Source organism: Sturnus vulgaris, chromosome 4, assembly GCF_052056855.1.
Source record: "Sturnus vulgaris isolate bStuVul1 chromosome 4, bStuVul1.hap1, whole genome shotgun sequence".
Taxonomy (NCBI): Eukaryota; Metazoa; Chordata; class Aves; order Passeriformes; family Sturnidae; genus Sturnus; species Sturnus vulgaris.
In genome coordinates, this window is record NC_142246.1 from 2,285,466 (window position 1) to 2,297,627 (window position 12,162).

General features: G+C 45.5%; 1 protein-coding gene across 3 annotated transcripts in view; it reads left to right on the top strand.

Moving 5' to 3' along the window:
* SLC4A11 (solute carrier family 4 member 11) overlaps positions 1-12,162 on the top strand; it is a 94,394-nt gene that overhangs the window by 37,444 nt on the left and 44,788 nt on the right. For all 3 annotated transcript variants that reach the window (XM_088162958.1, XM_014876196.2, XM_088162959.1), the window contains exons 4-6: positions 633-679; positions 5,780-6,011; positions 7,271-7,352. In XM_088162958.1, the coding sequence (XP_088019084.1) occupies positions 633-679; positions 5,780-6,011; positions 7,271-7,352 (361 nt within the window). The remainder of the gene's footprint in view (positions 1-632; positions 680-5,779; positions 6,012-7,270; positions 7,353-12,162) is intronic.

A 12,162-nucleotide genomic window follows, 5' to 3' on the forward strand; every position in this document is an offset into this window, starting at 1 on the left:
GAATTTCCCGGGTTCCCCCATCCTGAGTATTCAATGACATTTACTAGTCCCTAAACAGCAGTTTTCTTTCCCAAGAGCTGTGTTGCTTTCTCCTCAGATTTATGGAGGCAGCGTGGTGAGTTGACAGAACATTAATGTGCTCATCTTGGAGTCGCTGCCTGCAATCCCTTGGAACTGCCTGGCTGTTATTGTTGACTCCTTAACGAGGACAAGGAGGGTTTCCAAACGAGGGTGACTCATGAAATCGTAGCCTCAATCTATCAAACAACGATGCATTGGATTAAATGATTACTTCAAGGATTAGGAGTTAGATTTTTTTGGGGGGGAGGTGGAGAGGGAGGGAGTGAAGGGAAGAGTAAAAATACATCAGAGTTACAAAAACCCGGCCAAAAAAAGCAGCAAGACACAATCCCTTAGTGATCAGATAATGCCAATCCTGTGCTTGGTTCACGCTTCCAAAATGGGAGATGTTGTAAAAATTGAATCTCTGCTTTTCTCTAGAGATCATCCCCTGCCAAGAGAGTGATGCTTCACCTCTTCCTGAGCCTCCTGCTCGGCTCCTGCTGCCTGTCAGGTACCTCTGATAGTAACACTCTTCTGATGTGCTTTTTTCTTTTTCCCCCTCTTTCCAGCTGAAAGTGAAGGTGCTGGCTGCGTGTTACTGCACACATCAAGGAAGGTGAGTAGAGGTGCTGTGTGACCAATTTGGTTTTTTCATCATCCAGAAGTACAGAAAAAACTCATGAAACACACTGGGGGACTGCTTGTCCCTGGCCTAAGCAAATGGCATTCAAATGCTTCTTCTCCTGAATTCTTCTCCCTTTCTTTAAACCTAAAAAGCTACGTGCTGCTCATTCTCCAAACAATTTCTCTGTAATTCTGATTGTTCCACTGCTTTTTGTCCCAGACAATTCCTTGACATGTTAATTCATCACTTTCTCTCCTGCAGCTGCCTCCACAGGGATCCAAGTGCTGTAGAGATCCTGGCTGCTGAGCTCCTCTGGAGCTGGAAGCAGAGACACCCAGCAGACATGGCTGGGATTTGGTTCCTTTATTCCAGCTAATCAGTCGTCCTTCACGAGGTTCAGCAGGAGTGAAATTCCTGGAAACAAGCAGGCTAGGAGGAGGATTAGGAGCCCACACGTAGTTTACACTTGCTCCTGAGACTGTAACTCACTAATGATAAGGTGGAAGTGCACAATAACTTGCACAGGCTTTGTTATTCCAAACCTTCAGCTATGGAAGGGCACAGAAAGTACTCAGGGAGGAATTGGGTTGGTATTTTGATAATTTCCCTGTGAGGGTCGGCAGGCCTTGGCACAGGGTGACCAGAGAAGCTGTGGCTGCCCCTGGATCCCTGGAAGTGTCCAAGGCCAAGGGATGACACTGGGTGATCTTGGAATTTCCTTCCTACCCAACCCATTCTTTAATTCTCTGATTCTGTATTTAGTACAATGTAAAGTTCTGTCTCTAGGGTTGTGAGGCTCATGATGCATTAAGTTGTCTTGACTTCCTGAGGGCTGGAAGGAGTTGCTGTTGTCATGGGAGCTTGTATCATCACTGATCCAGAATCATTTAGGTTGGAAAAACCCTGTAAGGTCATCAAATCCAACCATTTCCCCAGCACAGCCAAGGCCACCACTGACATATCCCCAAGTGCCACATCCACACAGCTTTTAAATCCCTCCAGGGATGGGGACTCCAGCACAGCCCTGGGCAGCTGGGCCAGTGCCTGAGATGTTTTCAGACTTTCAGATTTCAGGCTTTGTTGCAGGTTGTAACTCGAGGTTTTAGTTTGTGTAACCTCGTAAGCTTTGGGGGCTTTTTAGGGAATCCCAGAGAGCTCTTTAATTCTTCTTTGCTTTAGGCCTCTAAGACAGCTCAAATCCTGAAAAGATATTTCAGAAAGCTGAATTAGTAGTGGGAGGAAAATGCGTGATAGCTTTAGAAACCTTTTCCCCAAGTTAACAAAAAATCCCCCAAGCAAATAAATACCAAAGAGAACTCTACCCAAAACAAAGCTGCCACCACCAAAAAAATTTAAACATTGTTTGATATAGAATCATGGAAAGTTAAAATAAGCAATTGCATGCTCAGGAATGAAAATGTCTTTATCCCTAATTTGTCTTGTCTAATCCCAGTGCCAAGGTTCTCAGTCATACACACTTGACTGAAAGTAACCTGAGAACTTAATCACTTAAAAGTGCAAATTCTAAGCCCAAATGCAGGATCTGCCTCTGATAAGAAATAGTTGGAAACTGCTAACTCATAAGTGTCTCTTCTATTTTGTTTTTCCTTTTCAGAGCTGTAGGATTCTTGATTTTTCTGGCCTACAGTTCATGTTTGAGCATTTTAGTGTGCTGTGGAGCCACAAATACCAGAGAGCTTTAGCAGGGCTTGAGAAAAAAGATACTTTTGCCAGTTTTTCCCTCCAGGGAGGATGAGTGGAAATTTTGTGCTTCAGATGCAAAGAAAATTGGGACCTGACTCATGGAGGAGATAGCTCCAAGTGTCTGGGAAAGGGGAATCACCAGCAGAGAAGTGAGAAGCTTTGTCTGGAGGAGTTTCCCTGTAGGTTGTCCCTGTCTCTGGTGGTTCTAGAAGGGCAGTTTGTGTCTCAGCAAAGTTGCTATCTAGCAGAGCACTTGGTGGGCAGGAATAAAAATCTCCACACAGATTGAGCTGTTCAGTCACCATCACAGAGTGGTTCTGAGGGAATTGGCCCAAAGCACCAGCAGCCCAGGCAGAGCTCTGCTCAGGAGAATGGGATTTTTTGGACACCACAAAAAATTTGCTGGTGGCTCTAAGTAGAGGTGTCTCTTGAGCAGCCAGCCAGGATAGAGCTTGCATTTTGAGCCTTACTGATGAGTTAAAATGTGTGATTTTGGCCTGCCTGAAGTCAGGGGAGCTGTTTCAGTGTTTTCCCTTTTTTTGGCACAACAGCCTCTGCTCCTGTCACGGTTCAACGTGGAGCTTTGCAATCAAGGATGCCCAGAGCTGTTCAAATGGTTCTTGGGTAGCTGGCTTGAGTTTCTTCCTAAGCAGTTTCCAGCATCGAGTTTCCAGCATCAAGTTTCCTGGTGTGACTTGACTATCCAGCTAAAAATATTAGTGAGGCAGCATTCATTAATCTCCCCTGAACCCAGCAGGGGTCCTGGCTGGAACAGTTGTGCCTAAGCTGTCGCTGAGGCTTTGCTGTGCCAGTGGTCCCAGTAATTTGATTTTGGTGGGTCTCAGGGAGTGATGGATTTCTCTCCTTTCATGGTGGCTGCTTGCCTTGTGATGTTTAATGTGCATAAATCCTCTTTAAGCTCAGAGAGTAGATTTAGATTGGGTGTTAGAGATGCTCCCTTATGAAGATGCTGAGGCCCTGGCAGAGGCAGCCCAGAGAAGCTGTGGCTGGCCCTGGATCCCTGGAAATGTCCAAGGACAGGCTGGACAGGGTTTGGAACAACTTGGGATAGTGCAGGGTGTCCCTGCCCATGGCAGGGGTTGGAACAGGACGAGCTTTGAGTTCCCTTCCAGCCTTAACCATTCCATGACTCTGTAATGCCTTCCCTAATATTAGGAAATGATAATAATGATAAATGGGTGAGAAATAAGAATCTTCCCTCTATTTCCTATAAAGGACCAAGAGCAGGGAAATGAAACAGCAGCAAGGCATGGAAAGTTATTTTCCCAAGGCACTGCTTGAAGCCTGTGGCTCAGCTGGAGCTGAATCCTCCTGCCTTGCAGGGAGCTGCTGCTGGTGCTGTCAACACAGCTCACTGCAGGATCAGTCTTTATTGAGATGAACTGGGGCCTTCCAGTACCCAAAGGGAGCTACAAGAAAGACGGGGAGAAAGTATTTTTACAATAGTCTGGAGTGACAGGACAAGGGGAAATGGCTTCAGACTGAAAGAGAATAGGTTTGGAGTGGATATTAGGAAAACATTCTTTATCATGAAGATGGTGAGGCCCTGGTACAGCTTGCTCAGAGAAGCTGTGTCTGCCCCATCCTGGAGGTGTCCAAGGCCAGGTTGGATGGTGCTCTGAGCAGCCTGGGCTGGTGGAAGGTGCCCCTGCCCATGGCAGGAGATTAGAACAGGATAACCTTTAAGGTTGCTTCAACTCAAACCATTCCATGATTCTGTGGCCTGGGCAGATAACTCACATGAATGCCTTTGATTAATTTTTGGCTGTCTCTCAACTTACTCCTTCTGCTGTTCTGCTTGTGGTTGTTTCTTTCATGCACAAGTTGGTGACACAAAGCCACCTTTGCTATTTTGAAAACTCTCGTTACAGGTGTGTGTTAATCTGCTCTCAATTTGAGACAGACTCACTGCCTGCACTTCTGAGGTGGAGTTGTAGCTGTGTCACCGTCTCCTCTCCTACGAGCAGATGGTTCCAAACCTTGGGGGTGGGAGCTGAAAGGCTTCAGAGAATCCTCCCTCTCAAGGATGCTGTGGAAAGAGTGATTGATGCAAAGTAAAACAGTGCTAATTGCAATGGATGTGTACTGACAACTTGATAGTTGCTGTGATAATTACAGTAATTAGGGAGATGTTAGCATTTTTTTTGCCAGTGTCTATAAATGGAAAAGGTAAGAGAGAGTGTGCATGGAAGGAGAGGACCCATGAGTCAGGCTCTGGGATAGCCCTGTACCCTGGGGAGAAAGTGGCATGGTCCTGGCTGTGGAGGCAGCTGGGGATCAGATTTGTAAAACAATTCAGAGCCTGCTTCTTCCTGAGCTTGAGGGGACCTGAGGGTTTCGATGTCTCTTGACATTCTGGTTCTCAGCATCACGAATTCAGCCTGGCAGCTTTCCCATGGGAAGGAAGATCCACAGAACAGCTCAGTTCCCCTTTCCTCACTCAGTTTTAGGCTGTTGAAGGAGAGGGCCAGGACTGCCAGCCCTCCTTGTCCAGTGCTCTGTGTGTGGATTTCCAAGGACTGTGCAGTGGGAACGAGACATTTGTAGTTTGATCACTCAATAATCACCTTCACAGCTGACAGAAAGGAGCTGAGGTTCTGGAACACACTGGGGCTTTCTCTTCCATCTCAAGGCCAGTAAGTCTGGGACAGCAGAAGGAACCTGCAGAGAGCTGGGATAGTTTCAGCCTCTGCTGTCTTTTTCTCATGAATGCTTTAAAGGTAAATCCACAAAAGAAGAAAACTTCCATGGAAGTGGAAAGGAGAGAAATTTAGCAAATGTCAGAAAAGCTGATAGGCTGCATGGCATTCCCCACCTCCCACATCAGACTGCCTAACTGGGAGCACTGGGGACAGATGGTTCCCAGTTGGAGGACAACTGGGTTGACTTGGCACTGAGATTCATACTGCTAATTTTCCGTGCTGCTGAGCTCAGTGTCCATTTCTCCCAAATAACTTTCCCACATTTTTTCAGACTTCCTGAATTACTTGAACCTAAAGAAGATTTTAAATGCTACTTTAAGTATTTTTGCTTTTAGACCAACTTACCCTACTTTTTTCTAGGCTAAAAAAAAACCAACAAAAAAACCACAAAAAAGCCTTTTTTAAAAAAATTATTCTGCTTTCTATGTCAGAGTATAAATGGTGCCTGGGCATTCACCTGTGACCACACTGTTAGGATAAGCCTTGAAAATGCAAACCTTCAAATGCATTAATGCATAAAATGCTTTTTCTCCTGTGATCTGAATGACCAATAGAATCTTTGGTTGGGTGGTAACCTCAGCAAAACCGCTGTGAAGGTCCCGGATCCTACTTTGCTGATATTGTGTATGACTGTCTCATGCTCTGATTTTTTTTCTCAACACAGTACCTGAAATTAAAGAATTTTGAGGAGGAGGTCAGAGCCCAGCGAGACCTGGATGGTTTCTTGGCCAGAGCCAGCATCATCCTGGATGAAACAGCCACGTCCTTGGACGATGTTCTCCGGGAGATGCTGAAACACTTCGCCGAGGATCCTGAGAACATGGAGCCCAGCTGCAACTTCGAAAAAATCATGAACACTTTATTCACAGATTCAGGGACCCCACGGGAAGGGAATGGTAATCAGCTCTTGGTTTGCTTTGGCTGGTGGGCTGCTGATCATTTGCCACCCTTGCCATGGTGGGGTGCTGGACACTCACTGTGTGGTCCCCAGGCTTGCACGTTGCATGTGACACCCTGGGTTGATTTTATTTTATTTTTTTCTCCCCATGTCACTCAGACTGAAGGGCCTCATTTCTCCAGGGTTTTTGTGTTTTGGTGGAGTCTTGCCCCTGCTTCATTAAAATCACCCCTTGTGGTGCTCTCTGGGGTGAGGAGTCAGCAGCACTGGGGTGTCTTGTCTGCGTGGACCCTTTTGGTTTGCTTGTCGTCAGACAATGCTGTTCAGCTAAGAGACTCTTGCTGGTGTCTTGTCAGCAATGGCCGTATGATTGCCTTGGGATTCTCCACCTGAATTCACACAGGCTGGGTAATTCTGCCTGCTTTGGATTAGTAAGTGGGGAGGGTTAATTCTTTGTGTCACTCCCAGCCCACCGGAGGAGATGGGAGACACTTGATTTTCCTCCAGAAGCTCAACCGAGGCAGCCCTAGCCAAGGTTGTTGGCTCTGGTGTCACCTTAAGCTAACAACAAATGTTGTAGTGTAGTCTAAAACCACTGCCTTGTAGCCCAAGATGTGAAGAAGCTTAACTGAGCATTGTTTCTCTGTAGGCACCCCTGATGTTTCAGAGTCAACAGGAATGAATGTACAAACATGTCCATCGCACCTCAAATGTAACTGTCACAGCCTGAGTGAATTTGTTTAACAGATATGTCAAGTCCTGAGCATGTAGTAAGCATGTTCATGCTTTGGTTACTTCTTGCTACCTGTCTTAGAGCTTCGCATTTGTAATCCCTTTAATTTAGGCTTTCTGCCAATAAAGAGCAAAAAGTAAGTAGTGCTGTAAAATAGTGTGAGAGCAGTAGCTGGGAAGAGGGGGAGAGAGGGCAGGGGATTGGGAAGGTGACACCCCTCCCAATCCTGTCTGTGTGTGTGTGGTGGATAATGCTAATCTAATAACCCAGTACTGCAGTAGGATGATGTTGGGAGGAGAAAGCAGCTGCCTTTCTAAGCTGTGAATAGTTTAAGGACGCAGTTCAAAAGCAGCAGGACAAATGTTTCCATCTCTCTCTCTGTCAGCCCCCACCCCTGCATCAGTCCACTGGGCAGATAGGAATGCTTGGGATTAGTAGTCAGCTTCCATTTAGAAGGAAATGTTATTTACAGCTGCAGAATAAATGAGGACAGCTTGTGATGTTTCCATCTCTTCTCTTCCCAGTTCACCTCTTATCAGACACAATTCAAGGGGTCACAGCCACAGTCACGGGGGTGCAGTATCAGCAGTCCTGGCTCTGTATCATGTAAGTACTGGGCTGGATGAGCAAAATCACTCAAATCCAAACCTTTTCCTGCTGCTGGGAGGAACAGAGGTTCAGAATGTGCCCTTCTGGGTTAAGATGGTCCTGCTTATTCCATCCTGTGGGATCTGTCTCTCTCTGGGCTGCTCCTCATTGCAAACACATGCAGTAGGTGACCACAGCCCCTCCAGGGCATTCAGCTCTTGGATGTTATAGAAATCTGCTGTTAACAAGCTAAGAATGCTGAAAAAATGAGCCAGAAAATGCTAATTACTGTGAAATGCTAATAAAGGAACTTCTCAAAGGGACAAGCAAACTGGTTCATGAGCTGCTTTGGCTGCCAAAGTCTGGGAGCCTGGACCAAAAGATTTCTTAGGTCCTTTGATGGAACCATCCAAACTTTGTAGCTGAAAATTGAAGTCAGACATTCCACGCTATTTAGACACTGATTACTTTGTCTTACAATTAATTTGGACACTGATTAATTGTCAACACTGTTAAACATTGGAGGAGCAGGCCCTTAAGACACTAAGATCTCTGTCACCTGGGATTTATGAGATGTGGTGGCTTCACCCCAGCCTGCACTTGACCAGAAGTGAGGTTTGAAGTTATTGTCTCCAAGTCAGTCCTGTGGGGTGAGCCAGGCTGTCCCTTCACAGGGGACAGGCCAGAACCTGAGTCCCTGAGCCAACCAAAGCAGTGCCTTTTTGACTCTGTTGTTTTATTTGCCTTTTTGACTCTGTTGCTTTATTCCTGTGCAGTCTTGAAGTCGAGTTGTCAAGAAATATGTTAATTCCCAGAGAAATGACTGGGATATGTGGGATAGGTGCCTAAAGGCATGCACATATTTCAGCCTTCACAGCCAGTTTGCTGGGACAACTGTCACAATAGTTTTCCTTCTGCTTGCACTTCTGCTCCTGCCCTCTGCTTATGGCTGGGGAAAATGGAGAGAAATAAAGGATTTTTTAAAAATAAAATATCAAAAAGGAGACAACACCATCAACAAACAAGGAAAAATCTCACAGTTGTTTTTAATCTCTAATGAAAGAGAAGGATGTGAAGAAGAAATGATTACATGTCAGGGCTGTGTCCTGAGAAAGAAGAGCTGGATGATATTTTGTGCTTTGTGTGCTACTTTTTTTACACCTGGCACATACAAAGCAGGACCACAAAGAAGAAAATGAGTTTTTAAAGTAAAATGGTGTCAACCAAGAGGACTTTTGGGCAGTTTTGTCCACCTTGGATGCCATAGGAAGGGTAACAGCAGTAAGGATATGTAGGTGCTGCTGATGCAGAGGATGGAAGTTCCTCCTGTGGGGTGAGACAGCTCTGTGGAGACTTTTGGGGAGTGTTGCCTTAACACCAAAGCATTTAAAGGTCATGATACAAATGCTGTGATTACATACATGAGACTGAAAAGGGTGGGTTCAGCCTGTTAGGAAAGTGAGCCAGAGCTTTAAATGCATCCATGTGAGTAATCCTGGCTTCCATGACAAGAGATGATTTGAAAAATAAGCTCACAGCCTGAAGGTGTCTTGTGCAAAACTTTCCTTGTTTCTTCCTTTTGTTGCTCTGAAAAGGGAGAAGAAAGTGGTGGGAAAGCAATGATGAGTTATTAACTATAATTATCTAATTATTGCACTGTATTTTTGCTGGATTTATTGTGCAACAGATTGGGAACCATATTTTTAGATCTTACATTTTTCTTGAAGTCAGATTGCAAAACAGCTTCCAAACCTCTGAAGTAAAAGGAATTTGTTGATGAAAAAATTTTCCGTATGAGTGGGAAGAACCTTTAAGATATCTGCTATTCTTTGTCCTTGCATTTGGTCTATACACTTTGCTAAATTTTAATTTAGCGCTGCTGGGCTGGTGCACCTTAAGGAACTTTTAATTTCTGGTGGATGAGATAGAATTGAGTATCATGATAAGATTGTATTAATGAGGAAGAACAGCTCAGAGATAAGGTTTTGGTAGTGTTGCTTCAGCATAGATGATGAGGGGAAATATTAACAACTGAAATTAGTTTGGGTGAGAAAGGAAGGAGTTTTGTAGGATATTCACTGAGTTGTGCAGAGGCTGGCTGCAGAAGAACATTCCTAATGGAGACAAAAATGTATTTCCCTCTCTTTTGTGCTGGAAGGAAGGCTCTTATTTCTTATCTGATTTATCCTCAGTGAGTGGAGCAGTGGGGAGAAGCTGAGGTTGAAATAGATGTTCTGCTTCTGTTGGATTTGGTGCTTTCCTGATGTTTTCAGGTCTAGGGAAGCTGCAGCAAGGTCAGACATTCCATATGGGCCTGGGCTTCAGTCACAGGGCAGAACAAACCCTTGAGGAAATGAAGATCTCAAGGTTTCAATGTTCCAGTGAAGTCCAGGAAAACAACGGAATTCTGAGTCACTGCAGGCTTTAGGGCTGGTTTTGTCAGGAATGACCAAAACCTGATCTTGCTGAGGCCATACCAGGATACATGGAAAACTTGGGATTCTTCTGTTCAAATGAGAGCTGAGAGTATCAAAGCCTTTCATGCCCCAGTGACCAGCAGGTCCAGCTCTGGAAGAATAAAAGTTTTTATTTGTGTACACGGTCATTTCCTAACTAGAAAGCAAATCCTGGGAGTTCTAGATGAGCTTCACCAGCGCAGGACAAGATCTCACACCTTTGATACCATGGCCACAACTCTTTTTTCCTCCTACAGGAAGACCCAGACTGGCACAGAGATCTCCTGCTGCTTCCCTGGGAAGCTGCTGCTGGTTGTTTCCTTGGAGAACCTGGGATGAGGGATATTCCTGTCCCACAATGGGGAGTGCTGGACTATTTTCATCAGTTATTCAAGTGGGGAAGCTCAGCTGCTGGTAGGAGCTGCAGCATGGAATGACTGAAGCAGGCAGAGGTGCTGCCAGGAGGGTGCTTGGAGCTTCCCCTGAGCCACCCAGAGCTGCCATGAGCCCAGCACAGAGGGGTAAACTGGGTGTTTTCCATGTCTGGACTGGGAAAAATGGGCAAGAAGCTCCAGTGGGAGCTGCTGGTTTTGGTGTTGCAGTTTTGTGATTCAGAAAGGCCAAGGAACCTCTCCTTATCCCATGAAGAAGTGACTGTCCCAAGCCAAGTCCTATCACACCCCATTCCTTCTTTCACTGCCTGACAAATGAAGATTAAAATCCCTGATTTTTAATTGTTTCCTCTCAGAGTGAAGGCTATATGATTTTAAAACAGCTTAACTGGGTGCTGGTGGATTTTCCTCCCTCATGCCCTGCTAGGAGAAACATCAGCTCGATGGGTTATGGAACAAATGTCCCTGAGCTGATGGAGCTCCCCAGGCATCCCAGCTTCCAGGCTGTGTTCTCCTTGCCAGCAGATTGATACAGCAGCTGATTTCCAGAGCTGAATCCTTAGAAAAACAAGAAATCAAGCTGCTCCATAGTCTGGATGGAGTAATTGTAGAGCCATTTCTTCTGGGTTGCTAAGGCACATGGACTGGGCATTAAACTGATTTCCTAAAGCTGTTTTAACAGGCAGAGCAGAGAGAAAAAAAAGCCTCTCTGCAAGCAAAGAGTGGTTCAGTGGCTTATGTGCTCTGTGTTGTTACAGAATTTCTGCCTTTGATTGTAGCCTGTCATGGCAGTGACTCCTGTGGAGGAGTTTAACTCAGAAAAACCCAAGTGGCATCTCACTAATAGGTATTGTGAGATGATATTGGATAACCAGCAAGGCTGCTGTTGAGATAATCAAAATTTGAGGAGGAAGATCCCAAATCTAATGTATTATTGTGTGAAAGATGGGACTGGTGTCACTCTCACCAGAAGTGATGCAAGTCCATTTCATGTGTTTAAGGATTTTTCCAGACCCAGAGGTCTGTGGGTTTCTAGAAAAGTCACACTATCTCTGATTTAATTGTTGAATAGACTTCAAATAGAGATGCTTTAGTTGCTGTCTCTTCCTCAGAGTAGGAAAATTAGAACAGTTGGACTGCTTAAAACAAATATTTTCATTTAGCAGAATGATTACACGATTTGGAGCCTTGAAAGCAAGAGCCTCTTCTCCAGAATTTACAACCATCATCTCTCAAGTGTTCTTTGGGCTCAGACAACCATATAATTTTTTTAAGGGCTTCTCCACCCTTTTTGGGTTTTCTCAGATGATGCTGGAGAGCTGAAGCTCTTGCAGGTGCTGTTTTATGAAGAGAAAACCTCAGATTCGAACTCTGCATGCAGGAATTTGCATCCTGAAGAACAAAGCTTGTTTTGCTACCTGCAGGGCCTGTACAGGGATGGGATGTCTCCTGAGAGGATCATGAAGGTTGGAAAAGTCCAACCATTAATGCAGCACCGTTGTGTTCACCTCTAAACCATATCCCAAGTGCCACGGCCAAAATCTGGCAAGTGTGCTTTAAATTCACAGAACCAATTAATTTTCTTTTAAGACCCTCTCCCCTTTGTGCTGGGCCATCCCAGGTGGTGCTGGAGAGCTCCTGCAGGTGCTGTGTGATGTAAAGGAGTTCTCAATGTGCACTGACCTGGGGAAAATCCTTCCCCTGGAGAGGATGAGTCTTCCTGGAGCCCAGCAAGGTGCATTTCCCAGGCCAAAAGGGCTTCCAGCCTGGAGAGGGGATGTTGTGGCTGAGAGCTGCCCGTGCCAAGCTCTGGGTGAGCTGCCTGGCCTGGCCACAGCTCCATTCCTCACTTGCAGGTCCTGGTTTCTCAAAGCTGGTGCCTGGAGCTGCTCAGCAAAGGAAGATTTATTGGCAGTGGTGGAGAACAAGAAGTGTCATTGTTGTTCTGTGTGGGGACAGGAAAAGGCTGGCTGGCTGATT